Source organism: Chamaea fasciata, unplaced genomic scaffold, assembly GCF_029207755.1.
Source record: "Chamaea fasciata isolate MVZ Bird 193981 ecotype frontalis unplaced genomic scaffold, bChaFas1.0.hap1 SCAF_1, whole genome shotgun sequence".
NCBI classification, from domain to species: Eukaryota; Metazoa; Chordata; class Aves; order Passeriformes; family Sylviidae; genus Chamaea; species Chamaea fasciata.
The window spans coordinates 58,685,183-58,706,750 of NW_027094086.1; the positions used below are offsets into that span (position 1 = coordinate 58,685,183).

At 36.4% G+C, this 21,568-nt stretch overlaps 1 protein-coding gene across 5 annotated transcripts in view; it reads left to right on the forward strand.

Moving 5' to 3' along the window:
* ZNF407 (zinc finger protein 407) overlaps positions 1-21,568 on the forward strand; it is a 332,095-nt gene that overhangs the window by 18,636 nt on the left and 291,891 nt on the right. For all 5 annotated transcript variants that reach the window (XM_066184474.1, XM_066184482.1, XM_066184488.1 and 2 more), the window contains exons 2-3: positions 7,624-12,453; positions 18,341-18,455. In XM_066184474.1, the coding sequence (XP_066040571.1) occupies positions 7,668-12,453; positions 18,341-18,455 (4,901 nt within the window). In that variant the 5' untranslated portion in view covers positions 7,624-7,667. The remainder of the gene's footprint in view (positions 1-7,623; positions 12,454-18,340; positions 18,456-21,568) is intronic.

Genomic DNA, 21,568 nt, shown 5'->3' on the forward strand with positions numbered 1-21,568 from the left:
ACCAATAGAGCATGTGACACTTTTCTGCTCGGTCTGCTTTTCTCAGAAGAAATGCGATTACGTCCTTGTATGAAGTGGCCACCAGGGGTCATCAGAATGCTTTTGTTTTTATTAACGTCTCCTTTTCTTTAGAAGCATATGTGCACTTCGTATTTTCTGAAAACTTTGTTAACCTGTCACACAAAAAATTCAAAGTCTTTACCTGTTCAGCCAAAAATTCAAGGAGCTCTTTTCAGCTGAGCTTCTTGGAGAGGTAGCAGATAAGGAAAACAGGGTGCGCAAGAGTGAGAAGCGTGTCCATAAATATATCGATTACTGCATGCGTTTTTTTCTTGATAATTTAACTGGTGATAAATACAGTAGTAGTAGATGACAAATGTGTCCCAGGCTGTGATGGCAGAGGCCTCTTGTTGCTTTCTGTATGAATTGGTAGCTTAAAGCAAGGGACCAACAAAGCCCCCTTTTTTGTCGTTTGGATTTAATTTTGAGCAAAGGTTGATGGAAATTTAGTAAGTCTTCACAAATATTAAGCACCAGAGTAGCCCTCTAGGAAATTCATACTCTTTATGTTTTTAAAGGAGGAAATAGAGCTGCTAGAACCAGGTTTCTAGGGTAAAATTTACCAGAGCCAATTTACAAGTAGCAGGAGTTACAACTTGCTTTTTATCTTTTGCTGCCAAAGTTCAGGAAAAAGTTAAGGCTTCCAACATTTTTTTCAGGTGTCAGTGATAGTGCCTGTGTACTTCTGTGATGAATTCCAGTGTGGTTCACTTTATTTAAGAGAGTGCTACAGCCAACAGTAGAAAGGGCTGTAGCATTTTAAATTGCATTTTACTTTTTGCTTCTCTCTAGTTTTAATTGGTGTACTTGGTGAGAATTGTATCTTGCACGAAAGCATGTCATTTGGAAAATTCCCACAAACCACAGAACTTACTAGTATATGGGGAAAATGGTATTTCTTTCCTGGAGATTTCTGTCCTGTATCTGATAAACTCTCTAAAATGAAGTGTTTTGTGAATACTTAGAAAGGGCTTTTCATCCATAAATATCACAGTGCTGTGTGAATGCAGTCTTTCTTGGACCCTCAGATGTTTCTCTTGAATTTTTAGATTGCTATTGTTACATGTATGCCTTGCTCTGGAAACAGTCAGAATTCTTTGATTTTAAAATTCAAAATATAGAGACCTTCTTAAACTTTCAAAAATTGAAAATCTGGAGGTTATATAACAAGTTTTAGGAGATATTGGTGCTTTTCCTCTGATTCTCTGTCTTGCACATGCATTCCTATTGATTCTGACTGCACTTGAAATGGGTGTGTATCTGTGTGTGTCTTTTTTGATTTCCTCTTCAAAGCTAATCTAATCAGTGGTCCTTGCTGCATTTAGCAGCATTTGGCACTTTCTGAAGTGAGTGGATGAGGAACTAGGGAGCCTTTGTGTTGCCGATTTCTGCCCACCTGGAAGGACTCTGAGTGGTTTGGAAGCAGAAGTAAGTGGGATGTGTGTAGTATTGCAGGTGCATTTCCCTGTGATGCCATTACAGTTTTTTCTGGTGGCTGTGAGAAAATGAAACTCATGAGTGAAGATAACTCCCCATTTTCAGTGATACACAGGGGATGATTATCGGGGGCTTTTTGTTTTGTCACTTGAACTGTTCTGGATAATTTGTGTGGAAATTTCAAAGTCTTTAGTCTTGGAAGTCTGCAGCTTATTTGGAAGTCTCCTGTGCATATTTTGCTGTCCTAGGAAAGTGGCGGCTTTTTGTGAAGAACAGCAAAGCTCAAAGTTTCAGCATTTTTGAGCTGCAAGGGAAAACAAATGTTTGTAATGGATATTATCAAATTCTCCTTAAAAAAAGGTGATCTTTGTTCCATTTGAACCAACAACCATATTGTCTCCTGTATTACATTATTGAGGAGACTGTTAGCTTGGATTAGTCTGTGTGAAGAAGGTGAGGTAACTTTGTAAGGCCATAAGACACACATATGATTTGATTTAGGAAGGATGTTGTGCCCCTGAGAAGATGCTTGTTTGACACAAAGGTCATATGTTGAGATGAGTTGTTAACATGCAGTTTTGTGCAGGCTATTTAGGGAGCTCATTAAAATGATTTTGCTTCATTGTATCCATGATTTCATTGAAAGAATTAATTATCTGAAAAGGGGAATTTTTACTGGAAAAAAATGAAACTGTTTTCCATATGTCACATCCTTTACAAACACTGCACATTGGGCATTGAATACTTGAAGACAATAGTACTGTGACTGAGAAGTGCTCTGGAAATTCTAATGCCAAGATTAGCATAGAAATAAAAAGTAAAGTTAATACTTGTAAATAAACTTTTTTTTTTTTGTGTGTTCTTCTGTACATATCCCTACCATTTCTCTTGGCATATGACCAAAAAGAGAAGTAAATAAAAATTGTAATGACTATCAAGTTCAGAAACTTTAAATTTTACTACAGGTTTATTGATCATCGCTAAATTCCTTGTCCTTTTGATCTTAATTTAAGATTATTACTTTCTAAATTTCATCTGAGGATTAGAGCAGTGCAGTTTTACACTGGAAAGCTTAACTGCACTGTCTCCACCTTTTGGTACAATAAGACATTATATACTGTTTTTGGACAAGTAGTAAAAAATTAGAATCCTCAAATCCAATGTTCTCTATTTTCATCATAGAAAACAACTTCTGTCCACAAATGACTTATGCTTGTGTATAGAACTGTAGCAGACACTGTGTCAATATCCAAAAAAGCTTTGAATGCAGAATACAAAAGTGAGTTATCAGGTAAAAAATGGTGGTGGATGCTCAAGAAGTGCAGTCTTTTTTTCCATTTTTTCTGTATGAATTTTCTACTTTACAGATAGTGAAATGGTGCTGAATTGTGGGTGGGGGATGTCTTTTAAATTAGTTTAAATATTGAAACAAAAACTTCACGATTCTGATGATTTGGATATCCCAATGGATGAAAGGGGAGAATCTTTAGCTGTATTGGTTTATGTGATATAGCCAAAATACTACGTATTATGCACTTGCAATTTAAAAATGTATGTCTTATACATTCTGCAAGGGTTTGGATATTTGGCCTATGCAGATGTAACATACGTAATAAATATTCTGCTTTTGAAGATCTTAAAAACAAGTTTTACTTCTTTCAGGTTTTTAGAAAATTATTGAAGAAAAGCACTATGTTTGAGCTCCTATTTATAGTAGAACTACTGAGCTCAGCTTTTTCTGAGCAAAAATTTTCAGGCCACAACAGGTTTCTTTCCAAAACTCAGGAACAGCACCGTGCTGCAAAGAACCTTAAAATGCATTAGGTAATGTATGGCTGTCTCCAAGCAGAAGAATTTGTTAACCTGAAGCTAATGTGGCAAATTAATTTTTGGTCATATCCTTTAAGGATCTGTTCAGCTATACTTGATTTATATGAACATTAACAAAAGATTTATGTTACAAAAAGTCAACCCACTTTTGAGTTAGAACAGCTTCAGTTTGAACATAGAATATGATGTTAAGAGAGCACTGTTTGACAGAACCAGCTTTTAAACTATGGAAATATGAGGATTTGACTGCTGTCTGCTTAGCTTGGGATTGATCCTGTACTGCAGTTTTCTGCTGTGCTGTACCTGGTATTACTATTGGCGCAGTCTTGGAGCCTATATAAATACATTTTAGTTTATTTATGCCATACTTTAAGTGGTTACATATTGTTGCACTTTAAGCACTTGTTACTTGTAAAAATGTTTCCAGATGATGCTTTAAAAGATGAAGGTAGCATGAAACACAAGAAGGTTTACATCTTGCATTGATTTTGGTCTTGTTGGTCCACAAATAAGGTGGTTCAAGAGCTGATCTTCCCCATTCCTATTGCTGTAAGTGTTTGGCAGCATTACATTGCTATCAAAAGGCTTACTTGATCACACTAACAAATAGGAGTTAGATTTAAGCATATGCTTAAGGTGCCGTGGCTTCAGAGGGTTACTTGTTACATCTAGAATGTGTTCTTATATTAGGTTAATAAAATTCCAGATGCTAATTATTTGCTTGGGATGACCCTCTGCCAGACTAAGGCTTGATCCAAGATTAGTTTGCAAGAAGAAACCCATTTGACCTTTTGTGGTCACTGTCCAAATTTTGAGGGCTGTTGATGCCTTCTCCTATGCATTGATTCTTCTAAATTATAATACTAACTGCATGATAGCCCTTAATTAGTGTGGTGACTTTTTTGAGAGCAGAAGTGAATTGGTTTAGGCTGACAGAGGGTTAGGACCACTCAGATTTATGACCAGCTTGCGCTTTGCCGCTGTCCTAGTACCCTGTGGCAAATCTGGAAAGGAGTTTTTGGGAAAGAGGCTTACAGCAGAGGAAGCACTACAGGCTCTTTTTGTCTAGAGGCAGCTAATGGTATGCTGAATGCCTTCTTTGAGTAGTGATAGCCTTTCCTGCAATATATCTGTGCAGGAAGGAGCCCACAGCTGCATTTGGGTGTGAGGCACTATTCTGCCATCAAGGAAGCTGAGGTGTGTGCTAATGAAATTGTGTTAGAGGCACGGCAGTGTGATCTGAGCAAAGTCTGTAGCAGAAAGAAGGAGACACATGGTCCAGTGCTTCAGATCTTGTGTGAGATGTGGAGAACTGAGCAGAGCTCAGCAAATTGCTGATCATGGTCCCAGCAAAAAGTAATGATTAAGTGTCTATCAGAAGATATGCTCTTGTCGTACAGGCAGCTTTCAGAGAGAGCTAAAAGAAATTTGAGGCTATTTAATTCCTTAGATTAATTAATATAGGGGCAGTTTTAGAGAAACAGCAGCAACTGCCTCATAGTTGCTTTCTTTAATAGAGGATACTTGCTGGGGTTTGGTTTCATGCAGGTGCAGGCTCCCATGTCAGGATATTTTGACACAGATTATATGGAAGTGGGATGGAGGCAAATGTAACTTTGGGAACGATGTGCAGGGATAGACTGTTTTCATGGAAACTTAGATGTGTGGTAGTAATGAATTTGGTAAAGGTATATCATTACCACATGTTGCCACAGGTACCCCTCTGTGCAGCTGGAGAGAAATTGCCTTGATAATGTTAACTGCTTTTGAGGGTAGATGTGAGGCTGTTGACTTCATTAGGAAAACTGCCTGTAAATGGAACAGAGTGCAGTCCCAGTCTACCTGCTACACGTTTGTCATGAAATGAAGGCAGAGATAAGGAATTAGGCAAGAAGTCTGTGGTTTAGGGCATCTTAGCATATTTGCATTACACATGTGATTATTTTAATTTCACAATGAGTTTATTGGCAGCACCTATGAGATTTATGTTTTTCATTTTTCACTTTTCTAGCAGCTAGGTTGTAGTTCTTACTACAAAAAGCTTACAAAGATAAAACAGAGGAAATAATTTTTTTTTCCTAAGCTCTGGAAAAATCCCTAACTGGTGCAGTTGAATCGGAGATCAGTTTGGACACCAGAATTGGGATTGCAATCTGAACGCAGAGCAGGATGAACTTCTATTAGAGAGTTACTGAACAAATGCTGAGAAACAAGGATAAACCTGCAGAGACTGTGTGCAGATAATCAACCATCTTTTTTAGGTGTGTGAGTGACCAGTGGAAATGAGCTGAATTTCTGGGGGAGTGGCAGAAAAGGCCACATTTTTGTTGATGGAGAAACCTCTAATTATCCTGATACAACTTTTGATAGTGGAAATGTTCAATACCAGTATTAGTTCACTGCTGGACAAGTTTTCTGATAAATGTTACAGTCTGAGGGGAAAGTATCCTATAAAGAAGATGGAGAATTGGTTTGAGATTGCAAATTGTCTTGTACAGCAAAGGAAAAACTGCTGTTCTTCCCCAGGCTGTACAAGGGAAGAGTGATCAGGTCTCAGTGGTGGGCTGGGAACCTGCTGTGGAGGTGCAGCAAGGCAAAGGACCCACAGTTGCTTGTTTAAGGATGGGCTTGTGACACTCATCACTGAAGTAACTTGGTATTTTGCATTATATAGATGAAGTTGTACTGCAGTTAAGCCACATAATTTTCATCTCATCTTTCATTTCTGTATCCCAAACAGTGCTCACAACCTTTTCTGGGTAAACTTGCAATTCAAAGGCTTCATCTGGTCCTGCTATTAATTGCTATAGTGTTTTTGAACATACTAACAGAGTGCTGAGTTATACCAGCTGAGAGTATAGCCCTGTTTTCCTTCTGACTCATTGTGATAAATTTCCATTATGGTTTTGTGAACAAAGGAAAATGGTAGTGCATAAGAATCAGAAAGCGACATTTAGGGGACAATATCGTGATCCTCCAGAGGACTGTTGTGATCTAGTGGCGGTTATTCTTTTGTTATTTAGTTATAACTAGCTTGGTATAGATTTGGTCAATGCTTCAGCTCAATGAGAGACCTACAGTTGAAAAACTGTTCAATGTATGCGACTAATGTGCACTCAATTCCTTAGGGGCCTTCCATAAATTATTCTTAAGCAGAAAACTACTTTTTTACTTCCATGGGTAGTAAGTACAACTGATTTGAATTTATTTTCTCAGTTTAATACTTTCTGACTTTGTTCTCAAAATTAAGCATAATTATTTTTTTACCATGTACTTGTATAGTTTTTTTGTACCTTACGTTATCTGTATCAACATTGCAATTACTTAATCTTGTCAGGAAGTACTTACAATTGTGGTCATGGCCTCATTCAATGGGTAGCTGAACAAAAAACTGAATACTTGGATCTGCAGCAAATTGATGTTTAAATCATAGTGTAAAGCACATAGATAAACATTTAGTATTTAATCATCTGTTAAAATGAAATGCATTTTCAATTCTCAGTCTCTTCATATCAAAATGAAAAGGCAATAAATGTCAAGATTTGATTTCACATCCCCATTCCTCTTATAAACTGTGTTGGTAGCATCAGTTTTCTAGTGGTAGCATCTTCTTTGGAGCATGAGGGTCACACTGGGCAGTTGAGCAAAAGCTTTTGGTAACTGGATTTGAAAGGTTGGAGTTTGTTCTGGGTCTCAAAGGTGCTGCCCTTCTCTGCAGTGTTTTTTCATGACTTTTTGTTCCTCCCTCCCTCCTTCCCCAACTGGGAAATGATGTTTTAGAGGATATTTTAGGAATGATGGGAAGCTATATTTTCAGCATATTCACAAATAGAACATGGTTCTATTTGTGTTTTCCTACTTTCTCTTTAGCAGGTAATCTAAGCAGAGGAAGGAAAGCAAGGTGCATACTTAAAATATTTAACATTTTTGTTGGCTTTGTTTTGCTTGTTGCAGTCATGATTATTTCTCCTGGGAACTTTTAAATTTGGGAAGCTGATTTTCTAGTTGTTAGTATTTGGTGTCCTAAATATACTTCCAGAAGCAAAGGTCATATTTGTCTGCCTAAGTTTAAAACATGTAGAAGATTACTTGATTACATAAAAACTATGGGATCTAAATGTTTGCTCACATGGTGCTCATCACAGTGAGAGGTGGTGGTTTAGATATCATGATGAAACAGTTGCCTCATATCTTTCATTGATTTAAATTTTCTGTATTGCATGGGGATTTTAAAATTTTATTCTTTTAACCTTTAAGTTTGCATAAAAGACTAATAACAACTCTTTGGTTTTGTAGGTGCTAAACCAAATGATCTACAGTTGGTAATATCATAGTTAAAAATGGATGGGGAGGAAAATAAGAAGAGAGATGATGTTGATGAGAATTTACAAGTTGAGTTGACAGAAGAATCCCCAAGAAATACATCAGGAGAAAATACTGGATGTGACTCTCCATCTCAGCAGAAAACAAGGCTTACATCAGATGAAGTGTTCATGGACCTTGAAAAGAAGGAAAGAGAGAATGGCACAAACAAAACAGCACTTTCAGAATCACCAAACCTGGATGTTTTTGAAGCAGAGAAACCCGAAAATGTCTCCAGGAAAAGAAAGCTGAGTTCTTCAGAGGACATAAAAGATAGTGGAAGGAAATTGCAAAAAGTTTTAGCTGAAGAAACATGTGGTATGATAGCTGGAGCTGTAAAGAAGGAAGGAGTCACCAGTTGTCCTGATGGTGACGTATTTAATTCAGATATCCTGTGCCTTCATTACGATTTCAGGTGTGCTGCTGGTGATGCCATATTGAAAATTCACAAGGAAAATAAACATTCACAAGAGGTGTCAGCTGTTGTTCCTGATAAATTACATTCTTCAGAAGAAATCAGTGTTGTCTGTACAGCTGGAAACATAGACAAAGATCCTAAAGCCAAAATGAATGATCAGTGTTTATCTTCCTGCTCTGATAAGGAAAAACATAAACAAGAAAGCCTCTCTAAACCATCCAAAGAGCAAACACGCCCTCACTGTAGTTGCATAGGTGAGTGTAGTTCAACGTCACATAAGCATGTTAAGCGTGATCGTGGGAAATCCAAGATTTTTTCTTGTGATCTTTGTGGTTTTCAGAGTGCTGAAGAGAGTCTCCTAAATTCTCATTTCCTTGGCAAGACTCACCTTCGACGCCAGAATCTTGCTGCACGGGGAGGATTTGTACAGATATTGACAAAAAAATCCTTTAAAAACCAACAATCTACTGCAACCAAGGAGAGGAAGGTCAGGGCAAAACCTGGGACCAATAAATTGAGGGCAAGAACTGCTGATGCAAAAGAATTAAGTGTTTGCAGTGCACTGAAAGGCTCCAAAGTACGCTTGTCTAAACAAAATGATGGCAGTGAACTTGTTGAAATGATACCATCTTCAAATACTCTCACTGAAAAAACAGATACTATGATGGAAGAAACGTTGCTTTCTTCTGGTACAGAAGGAAATGATAAAGTTCACACTGAAAAACTAGAAATACCGGGACCATCAGAAAAGATCTTGCAGAAAACAGAATCCCTTCCAACTACCGAAAAGGTACTTAACAGTTTACACAGGACAAGGAGATTTGATAAACTGAAACACCAAAGAAATGTTTTCTTGTTAAGGTTTTCATTTGGACAGAGTAGGTCTTCTAGATTAAAAAGGCAGGTTAAAAGAAGATACAGCTTGTTGGGGAATAGGAAGAGACCCATATCTGAAACTCTGGGAGTGCATGAGAAGCCTATCTCCAGCACACAGCTTAAACATGATGAATCAAGCCCTGTGTCGCATACAGAACTTGAAACTGATGCTAAAAGTAATTGTAATATGGCTGTAGAAATACAAGATCTTACTGAATATAAGCCAAATACCTCTTTTAGCACTGCAGAAGCTAAAGATTCTGAAGTTAAACTTACTGGTGATGATGGTGCTCTTCATACTTGCATGGATTGTGGTCATGTTTTTCATGACCGAGAAAGTTTGGAAACTCACGTTGCAAAGCTTCATACAAAGAGAATCCAATTCCATTGTCAGATGTGTAGCTATTCCTCTGGAGTCAGGGAAGACATGAAGCAACACTGTCAGGACAGTAAACACCAGATGGGTGGTTGTAGCTTTAATTGTCAACTTTGTTCATTTACCAGCTTGAATGTGGTCAGCCTTCAAAGCCATATGAGTGAAGTGCATAAGATGTCCCATAGTTGTCCAGCTTGCATTCTTTTTTTTCAGTTGGAAGAAGAGCTGATAAATCATCAAAAAAATGAGAAACATGATGGTTCATTATTTCAGCAAACTACTCCATTGAGTAACAGTGAGCAGACCTTGCAAATGGTACCTTACAGTGACTCAGTATCGAACAATAGCCAAAGACTTGCAAAGGAAATGGAATTGTCAATGCAAGCAAAAACTCCAGATTCTTCCTTCATAAATCATAGGAATGAACTAAAGCATTCTGTTCTGAATAAAACCCAATTTCAATGTAAAAAATGTTTTTATAAGACAAGATCTTCCACAGTTCTTACAAGGCACATAAAACTCCGACATGCACAAGAGTATCATTTCCTTTGCAAAGCATGTAATCTCTACTCACTGAGTAAAGAAGGAATGGAGAAACATATCAAAAGAAGCAAGCATCTTGAAAATGCCAGGAAAAACAACATTGGACTACGTTTTGAAGAATGTATTGTAAAGGTTTGCGTTGGTGTTGGTGGCATTAAATCAGTGGTGGATACTTCCATTTCTGGGAGTGGAAATACAGAGTTGCATAAAGAAATTATACATGTTTCATCCTCTTCTGTGGAAAACATATCTGGAAATAAGGAAATTGTTCCACTTGAGCAAAGGATTGGTGAAAATGAATTGGTTTTAGCTGACGCATCCAGAGGAGGGAAACCTAAAGGTACTATTTCTAGGACATGTACCCATTGTGGCCTTTTGGCCTCCAGTGCTACAAATTTGACTGTTCACATCAGGCGAAAGCACAGTCATCAATACAGCTATTTGTGTAAGGTTTGCAATTACTACACTGTCACCAAAGGAGATATGGAACGTCATTGTGCAACCAAAAAACACAAAAGCCGTGTTGAAATAGAAGGATGTGGAAGACAGAACTCTGAGATCATTGTTAGCCCTGAAGGAGGTAATTTCGAATCCACGAGCAAGAAGGTTAACAGCCCCATGATTGCCTTGCCTGAACATGTTGGGGATGGTGGCCGGTCATTAGATTTGGAAAATTCTGTCTTGGACAATCAGGAAGTTGAGCAAGGAGATGCTGAGTTAAAAGCTGCAAATGCCAGTAGGCTGCCAGATTTGCAGCCTGCTAGGAATCCATTGAATATAAACCAATGTGTGTTGCTGGAGCCAGCGACTGTTGCTCAAGATTGTGACCCAAGCTTCCAGAGAAGGGCCGTGAGTGCAAATGGCAACAAGTGTGTACACTGTAGCTTCATTGCTCACTCTGCTGCTTCTTTAGAGCTGCATGTGAAGCGGAAACATACAAAACAATTTGAATACTACTGCATGGCTTGTGACTACTATGCTGTTACTCGCAGAGAGATGATAAGGCATGCAGCAACAGAGAAACATAAAATCAGAAGAGAATCTTATGTTTGTTCTTCTTCTGTGGAGGAAGCATATACAGCAAGTATCACTAAAGAAGGCACTGCCTTGCCTCAAGAGGAGCACCATCGCAGTGCAGGAGAATCAAAAACCATTTTAGATGAAACAAAGTGTGCCAATGATGCATCAGAAGGTGATCACGTGAATAAAAGCTTTACTGAGTGTACTGCCTTAAATGAAAATACATCTCCAGGAATCTCTAAAGATGTCAGTTCCCAAAATGCAGTAGGAGGTGAACTTGATAAGAAGTCTAAAAATGGAGGAGAAAACCCTTTTTGTGAAGGATTCCAGCAAACTCCTCAGAAAGATAAAGTTGTTGAACTTGTCAAAGAAGTACCAGTTAAAGAAACAAGTACTTATGAGGTGCAGAAAATTAAGCATGGTCAGGAGCTGCTCAACTCAGATGATGATTGCAATGCAGAAAACCAAAATAGATCAAGCAACACAAACTTCAATTCAGAAAAAGGTACGGAGAGCTTGGAAGAAAATAGTGAAAACCCAGAAGCAGAGTGTAGAGACAAAAACAGTCTCAAAAAAAAATCACTGAAGAAAAATAACCCACTTATGCTAAGTCTTCCTGAAACAAGTAGTGCAGTAGAGCAATCAAATTTTGCTGGAAACACTGGAGAAACAGTACAAAATAGACATAGTTTAGATGGTAACAGAAGTTTCAGAGGGGATCCTACTGGAGAGGAAGAAGAAGCCCTTATGGAAGCACAACATGAAGCTGAAGTAGCTATAAATAACAATGCTTGGGAGGCAGATGGCTCAACAGCTGAGGGCATGCAAGAAAGTAGTAATGAGGCTTTAGTAACAGTTATCAGTGCCGATGATAAAGGAAAGGCAATGCAAAATGTTGGCAAGTTTGATTCTTCTATAGTGAGGTTAAAAAGTCATCAAGATGGGGACGCCATTGACCATTCTGCAGAAGGACAGATGTCAGGGGCAGTGAAAGCTAGTGAGCTCACAGTGAAAGCAGACATTTCAACAACTGGTGGGAAAAAGAAGAAGTCAGAAGGTATTTCCCTTGGGGAATCGACGCGTATTCGCTGCGATGACTGTGGTTTTCTAGCAGATGGTTTGAGCGGACTAAATGTTCACATAGCCATGAAACATCCTTCAAAAGAAAAGCATTTTCATTGCTTACTCTGTGGAAAATCATTTTACACAGAAAGCAACCTTCACCAGCACTTGGCCAGTGCTGGGCACATGCGAAATGAGCAGGCGAGCGTGGAGGAGCTGCCCGAAGGAGGTGCAACATTTAAGTGCTTGAAGTGCACGGAGCCCTTTGATTCAGAGCAGAGCTTGTTTCTCCACATCAAAGAGCAACATGAAGAGCTGCTGCGGGAAGTCAATAAATACATTGTTGAAGACACTGAGCAGATAAACAGGGAGAGGGAAGAGAACCAAGGCAATGTCTGCAAGTATTGTGGGAAGATGTGTAGAAGTAGCAATTCCATGGCCTTCCTAGCTCATATTCGTACCCACACAGGTATGGAAATGCTGTCGTTGCAATTGGTCTCTTTCAAACAGAGTAAATCATACCACTGGTCTTTTTCTGCTTGTTTAGTCCTTTAATATTTCTTATGAACTGGCATTTGTATGGCCTGATGAGCCCCTGATGAAATTCAAAATTATCTAAAAGGGTATGAAAATACAGTGATCAAAGGGCAGAAAATATAAGAACATTTCAAGTACAGTCACCCTTCTGCTTTTTGTTTCATATAGAGATTTTTTTCCTTTTCATCTAAATTGTAACCTTTGATTGGTTCTTATATTTATAAAATGAAGCAGTGGTGGTTTGAGAGAACAAGTAGCTGTTCTTTCTAACTTTCTCTTCTGTGCAGTTGTTTAATATCCAAATTGTTTATTTAATTTCAATTAAGTGAAACTTTAGGCATTACATAATGCTTCAGAGTAAGCATTTGATATTACATCATTCCTAAAGAAATACCAACAAGAAACAACAAGAGGTTTTCGTAGAAATAAGTTATAGCGGTTGGAATTGGTCAGCCTTTTTGGAAGGTGGTATGCAATGCTGATGTGTTGCACAGGGATGTAACATCTGATTTAGTTTCTATGCTGATCACACTTTAAATTCATTTTTATGTTTAATTTTAAGTGGAAAATTTAAAAACATTTCTGTAGAAAAATGCATAAGCTGCAGTTCTAAATTTATGTAAAAATTCACTGCGATGTTTCTATAAACCTGCCATACATTCTTTATTTTAAATAGACAGCTTTTCTAAATCACTGAGCTCTGCTTAGACAAGTGGTGTCTCCATGGCTGAATTTATGAGTGGATTTGAATAATAAATTCACATTTCAATGAACATATTTTCATTAAAACTGTAAGGTTTATTTTACTGTACTTTTAAATAATGGCTTATTATGGAAGCTATAGTTTAAATTCATGCAGTATTTGAAACTTAGTGCATGGTTACAAGGAAGAGAACAAAAAGGTAAGAAAAAATAAGCATAAAAGAATGGTAATTCCTGACATAATCCTAAAATAGTTTTGTAAGTTTTTCTATGAAAAGGCAAGGGCGTGACTGGACAACAAATCCTAAAAATTAATCTTGGGGAACATGGACATTGTATTTCAAACCTTTCAAAGTATTTTACCATAACTGCAGTATTCATGTATACCAATAACTCACATTCTTAGTACTTTCAGCATTACTTCTGTCCTGTCAATAGTGTAGTTATCTGTATTGCTTCAGCTAATATCCAACTTCGAATGCAGTGTTAAGTCTTTAGAGGGATGCTCATGTTCACATGGTCAGAACAGCTGTATAAGCCCTTAATATGCCCTCTTACGGCAGATAAAACTGAATAAAACTAAGGGGGAGGATGCTAATGGAGCTCTCTTTAGAATTCTTTATGCAACTGTCTGGTCAAGACATGTTGCTTATAATTGATGTGTCCATTACTTGAATTCTCTTGTAATTATAGTCAATAAGTCTTGTAAATGTGTTAAAGCTCACTAAAAGCATACAAATTCAAGAACAGAGTAAGGCTAATAATTTAAAATAATCAATGTAGGCATTTCAGCACTTAATTTCCCTTGTGTGTTGATAGCTGATCATTCTTAATCCATTAAGATTTATTTAGTCGTTTACAATGCAAAATAGGTTTGCACTGGTCACTTGTGCCATTTGAAAATGTCCACCAGGTTAAGTGCAGAATGTAGTCCATTAGTCTTCCTTGACTATATGTATTAATTGCATTTAAAATCAAGTTAATGTGGATGTGAAAGTGAGGTAACTATCAATATATGACAAAGCAACCCTACTTACATAAGTTACATCATTGATTGTAACATTTAGTAAAAGTTAGCGTACTTTTTAACATCTCATATGTAGCTCTTATCATGGAGTATATTTTTACTGTGCTTTTGGACAGTACTAAATATGCAAAGCAGTGAAAAGGATACATTTAATTTTGCAAGTGATTTTTTGGTAGAGATGTATAGAAGGGTTACAGAACAGAGCTTTATCTGCCCTCTTTCTCAATGCAACTTGAAACAAAAAGTTTTACTTAAGCTTTGCTTATTCACATAAATGGTAATGTGGAGACTTTTGTTAGTAATTAATGGAAAGAAGGCTTTTTCTTCCAATATGTATTTTTCTGTTTGTGGTTTTCTTCTTTTTTTTTCTTCCTATCTGTGTCACAGTGGATGCAGTTTAATAGCAAACAAATATGTTTCAGTTATTGGCTGTGGTGGCAGCACCAACTGTATGTACACTTCTCATGACATTGGTGAGGCAAAGTCCACCATTTCCAGCTTCCCACCTGTCCCAGGGTTACAACAGGTACACAAGAGCACAGCCACGCATGTTCGCATTTATTATTCTGATTTTATGCTTTTAAAGAAGTCTTTCATCAGCATCTGGATGTGCATAAATAGGTTTATATACATGTGTATGTATGTGTAACCGTCATCAACTCCTTTCCTTATTTTTAATTGAGTAATCAGTGATGATTTGGGGTGGTGGAGGGAAGAGAAAGTTGCAGAAAGATACAACTAGTAATTTCCATTAACAAAAAAGTAATGTTTCAAAATACCATTAAATAATGTAGGAGATTTTCACATTGCAAATGAAAGGGAAGCTTTGCTATAGAGGACCTAACAAGTAAGTCCATCACATGTTGACAAGTGAAAATGAGGAAGTGTAAAGAAAAATAAAAGGAGTAGTGGAGGTGGAAGACTTTTTAGTTTGCAGTTGATGGAGGTCCCATAAACTTAATTAACAACCAACATCTGAGGAAAAATCGCTTGCATCCGCGTCATCTTTGTTTCTTTTCTCATCAGACTTCTCAGTTAATGGCAGTTGTGCCCAATGCAAGTATCCTATATTACTCCCCATGTCCTAAACATAGGAGGAAATGGTATGATGGCATTTCATGTGGCTCTGCTCATTTTGTACTGGGCCTGAGCTAGGAACACAGCAATGCCTGCAGGTGCAGGTGATGTTGCCTTTGGCTGGCCTAAAGCCGTGACCATAAATGTTTTCTTACAGCTTTGGGTCTGTATTGTCCTAATGTAAAGCAAGGATTATGAACTCAAGTGTTTTTTTACAGAACAGTGGAATGGTTTATGTTTGCCTGACCTGAACTCTTAAATTTAGTCTTATTTTCAGTTTGGTGCGGTGTTGTTGGTTTTGTTTTGTTGTTTTTGTTCTGTTTTTGTTTGGTTGCTTGGTTGGTTTGGTATTCCCCCAATTGTTTAGAGCCTTATTGTTTCCTGCTGCCATCAGAAAATGTACATTTGTTTTCCATGCCATAACTTGTGCATAAAGCATTTTGGTGGATTTTTTGGCCTTTTTTTTTTTTTTTTTTTTTTTTTTTTTTTTTTTTTTTGAGTCATTTGGTTGAAAAGACGATACAGTGAAAGCATTTTTCTCTTTTTTTTTTTCCTGAGAACTTAAAGCCAAATGTGAATCCAGTGGTATCACAGTTTAAAGCAGCATAAGAGAGCCACTGAAGTTGGTGATAAGTATGGCTAAGAAGTGGTTAAAAGTTTTACATTGTTGCAGACAGCTTTATGGCAAATGTGATTTTTTTTCAACCATTAATTTAAATCTTAGTCTAATGTCTTCATTTTTAGGATAAAATTTTGGGTTGTTCGATCCAAGAACATACTGGAACAAATTTGGCACCAGCACCCTAAAAGGGAGATACACTGCTTTTGTTTCAGGTGATAAGTACTGACTGGAGTCTGCCAGCACTTGAATTTTCATGGAGTTTAAATGGAGATGTTAACAGATATTCAGCTGTGAGTCTGAGTAAAAAAAATCAAAACCCCTCAAGGCCTCAGTGATTTTTGGATGAGAGCAGTCAACAGAATAATACATTTCTGTATTGTCAGCACACTGTAGTCACGATTGGTCTGAACTTGAGTTCTTCACAAAGGAGTCATGTAAATGGAAAACAGCAAAGGTCTTGTATGGAAGCCCTGTGGGACACCTGCAGTAACAGAATGAGGTTCGAATTTACAATTTAATCAGTAGGAGAGAAACTAAGGGAACATAGGATAGAATCCACATGGTATTTGAATTCTATGAGAAAAAAACTCCAGTATAAACACCAATAGATTAAAAAAAAATTCTCCTCACCTGTGGCCTTGTTGTTATTCATTGTCCAGCTAGAGATCGTGAGTTAAAACATCAACTTTTAGTGGTCTTCTAATGCAAAGATAAGTTGTTTTTTTTATTATTTGGCCATGTCTCTTTACAGAATGCAGTGTTGATTTGAAATGTCACCCAATTAATGATTAATTCAGTTTTATCAGGATCATTTAAATAAACTGGGGTTTTTTCAGTGTGGTGGATAGAATGTGATTCCTGTGAGCTGCAGTCTGAACCTGCTTTTGGCACTTAAACATATAAAGCTGACTAGATATAACCATTGAGGTGCTAAATATATTTTACATCTACTTCCAACAGTAGAAATGGAAGTATTAAGAGATCTGGCTTCATTGTCATTGAACTGTGAAATATTCAACCTTGTCTGCCCGTGCTTAGTACTGTTGACTTTTTTATTTCGGTTAGAAGATTAAAATTAAATGCTTCATTTTTCGTTAGCTTTTGGGAATTAAATTGAAATTTAAGACTCTAAAAATTTTTACGAAGATCCTCAATTTCACCAGTGGATTCTTGGAGGATATTCTATTTTCAAGGGCAATGCAAAAAGGTTCATTGATCAAGTATGATATAGTGCAACATTTTTCTTATCAGAGCTCTTTATGTATATTTATTAAAGATCTCATATTTCATATTATGCTTAACTGTATTGGAAGAAATACTTCACAAAACATATACTAAACATAATATGGAGACTCTTTGACCATATTGTACTTACTTTTAACTGCAATTCTATGATTTTGATTTATTGATTGAAGGATTTAGTGGTCAGAAAATTGGAAAGTGCTTCTGGAATGATGTTGCTGTGTAGTAACCTGGGGACTGACATGTGCCCAGTTTAACTATGTCAGTAAAAAAAGATAGTTTTTCCATCTTGAGAGATGATCATTACTGTTAATTAAGATAGACAAATAATTTGATTTTTTTGCTGAACTGACGTGGTACAAGAAATAGGTTGATACTTTTTCCGTAAAGAAATAATTTCAGAGTTCTTTGGTCTGCAGCAGACATTTAATATTAAAGTTTGTTCTTGAAATAAATAATAGCCAAAATGTCAATACTTCTGGTTTGCAGAATAATCATAAATTCTTGACCATAAAACAGTCATAAAGGCATAATATTTTATCCACTGTATATTCATACATTGCATGCCATTACAATAGCTAGGTGATGAATCATTTGCTGTGTGTGACAGAACAAATCTGAAATGCCAATGCAAATGTGAAATCTATTCAAAGTTGGAAGACTTGTAATATTATTCTACTTTAAAAATATTTGCTAAAAACAAAACTACATTTTGCAGTTCAAACCAATACTAGGCCACTTTAAGACCATTACCTGAGTTTCAGCATTTTGGGAAAGATATAGAAGAACTTTTGCCATCCTATTGAAACATTATTTGCCTATTATATTTTTGTCTCATTTTAATATATTTTGTGGGTTTTAAAGAAAGAGACCAGATTAAAAGTTGAGAGTATTTTCTGTAATCTTGAACTTGAGGAAACTTTAATGAGTAATGTATAGAATATAATACATAGAATATACTGTCTGTGTCCTGGGAGTTATAAATTTATGTACCAGACACTTTTTTTTTTTATTAGGCAAAAGTCTCGAACAGGTTAAATGTGGGAGAGGTTTTTAAAAGGTTATTTTTCCTCAGGAATTTTTATTTCTTTAACCATGGGTGATATTTTATTCTAATTCAACTCATATCTTATGCTAAATTTTACTTAGGATCAAAGCCATTCAAGTGCAAGATATGCCACTTTGCAACAGCTCAGCTTGGAGATGCCAGAAACCATGTCAAGAGGCACCTTGGGATGAGGGAATACAAGTGTCATGTCTGTGGGTGAGTAAATTGAAACAGTTTCCACCATGGTTAACCAGGAGAAGAGTACAAAATATGCATTGTTTCAGAATTGAAAACTGTGATGTGAGCAAGAGTGGCTAAAATTATGCATGCATATCCTCCTTTCCATTGTTATGGTAAATTCCTTAAATACAGTTATGACATTCTTTTCCCACTTCTAATCCTGCACTGAAGATGAGCAATTTTATGGGCTACAAGGTCAATTTGAACCTGTAATCTGTAAATTGACTAAATTATAGGATGTTCATTCACATTGCCAGGGAGAACTGTAAATTCCATTTAAAGACATAAAAAATATATAATATAGACTTTACTGTGTGGGGTTTTTTCTTTTGCTATACTGTTATAATTTTAGTACCATTAACAGATTTCTGGACTCCATTAGGGTTTTCATTCTTTATGAAAACAAAACAGTAGACTGATTTTTCAAACAAACGGATCTAAAATATTGCAGGCATAAGACTTTTCAAGTAAATTGAAGACTTCTATGTGTGCTTGTGTTTCTGTTTGTTAGCTAAAAAATCTTGTTTTTCTTTTAACAAACGTTATTTCCTTAGAAGGATCGTTCATAATGTTTAATTGTCCTTCAAATGTGTTGCATTTAATAGGAAGCATTGAGACTCCTTAATGCAAAACTAATTAATTTAGCAGAAATGTTTAAAAGGTTTTAAAATGCCATGGCATATATGGTACATCATAGGACATTCAAAGTTGGATTTTAATACCCTAGTTCTGATTAAAAATATATTTTAATGTTATTATGCTGAAGAAATGAACTAATATATGCATCATATAAAAACATTTTACGCAAACCTATGTAACCTGCTCTAGCAGTCTTATGGCTAATGTGTAGAAGAGCACAGGTTCAATTAGACGGTGCAGTGCACACATGCATGGTGTGGTGTGATGTTGGGGTAATATTCAGCAGGAGGAGATTTTTTAGCCTTAGTATACCAATCTACTGCAGGACAAAGTGAGTTACACATTTTAGAAGACAACTGAATCTTCAGCTGAAGATGCAGCTGAGTGATTTTCACTGATTCATCTCTGTCTGTCAAATAATTTTGCATGCAGCATTATGAGATACTTAGGATGGGTTTACTCAAGAAAATTAATTGCTGATTTCTTGAAATGAGAAAAATGTATGAGCCCAATTCTTAAGTCCACTGTATATCAGTAGTAGAATAACTTGTGCTACTCCTTATTTTGAAGCACAGTTAATATGAATGTGGTAGGGTATTTTATATTGTTTTAGAAATCTTATTTGCTGTATCTGATTTGTCAATTGCCAAGAATTTGATATGGAAGGTAATTTAAAACTACAGATCCACAGAAGTGTTTAGTAAAGGCTAAACTCTCTTCCTTAGAAACAAATGTCCACAAACTTGACATTGGTTGTTTGTTCAAATCCTTTTTAACTTAAACTGAAAAATCATCATATTATTTAAATATTTCCTTGCGAGAGGAAAAGCAAAAAAAAAAAAAAAAACAAACCAGATAATATGGTATCTTTTACAAAAAAAGAGAATTGAAATTATTAGGATTTGGCGCCTCATTTTTTCAAAAACCCATTCTGTCTCTTCAGGATTGACATGCCTGACAGATCCTGTCTCAGAAATTGCACAACTCTTGGCTGGGATTCACAATAGTTATGTGAGAGAGACAGCAAAACATGTATGAATGATCTAAACTTGGGATTGAAATGGTAGTCACTTTCCTAAGCTGATTGCTTACTCTGTGTTGCTGATATGTCATACCTGGTAGCCAGGGAAGTACTTATTTTCCATATTTGTGTATTGTTAATTTTCATCAACAACATAGAGCTGTGCTAGTTAGATATGGCAAAACAACTGGTGAAGAGACATACACCACAGTACCCCATGCTTACAAAAACGCGATTTATATCCCTGTTTAAATAATCATCACATTTCACTTAATGTGCACCAAAAATGTATTTTAACAATTGTATACTAACACTGATTTATTTGGAAAAGACATTTTTGCACTGTAGCTAGCAATCCTGAAGAATTGATCAGGGTTTGAAGGAGGAACGACCAGAGCAGTTTGAACCGTAGTTCATATAATGAATATGCCATCTTATATGTGGGAAAGGAGAAAAAAGTGTTAATAGCCTGTGCTGTATTTGTGCTCTTTTAATTGAAAGGACTGGGTAGTGTGTTGGTTAAAAAAATAAAGTATCAACATAAAAAAAAGATAAAATTGCTAGGATTGGCTATCGGATTAGTGGCACTATAGAGCATTGGTACATTAACACCACTGACAATGTCAATTCATTATCATTGATGGCTAAATAATCTTAGAAATGCTCAGTGGACCTATTAGTTCCTGAACATAAGCAGCTCATGCTGCATTTCTTCATTAGCTTTAATTGCTATAAATTTTACCTTTTTAAAAATCATGCTTTAAAAGGTGAAGTGATCTTTCAGGAACATTAACTCTGTAATTTTGTCACAAACAGAAGGTCCTGCACTATGTTTTCTTTTCTACAGTAGTTAATATTCTATCCTCTGACTTTTAGATTCTCAGTAATAAGCCCTGTGCTAGTTGTGAGGATAAATTGTGTTTCAAAAGCTTTTGAATCTGCTTGGGCACTTTTTAAAGGTGAAATGTCAGTGCAACATCATGGTACGTTCTCAAAATATCATGTTTTTTAAAGACAGTTTTTTTCAAAAATTTGTTCTTAAAAAAAAAGGCAAAAAAGAGAAAAAGGCAATCAGTGTGATTTTGGTGGTGGTGTAGGAAGGGTTTGCTGTGTCTCAATTTTCCAAGTGATCCTCATATTTACATGCTACAAAGTACACAATATATAATTCAGCTAGTTGTTGAAAAAGGCAGTAATTTTGCTGTGTTGTTTTATTTTTTTTTAATTGAAGTTCAGGGTTTGTTTTTCTTCAGCTGCACAGCAGAAACTACATGACACAGAAATTGGACACCGCTAATGTTTTAACATTTGGAAGAAACCGTCTGCTACTCATTGCCTTATTGCAGATGTGTGTTAATTGTTTTCTTTTCCATACCCATGGCTGTAAAATATATCCTGTTATTTCAGGGATAATGTCTATTTTCTGTGG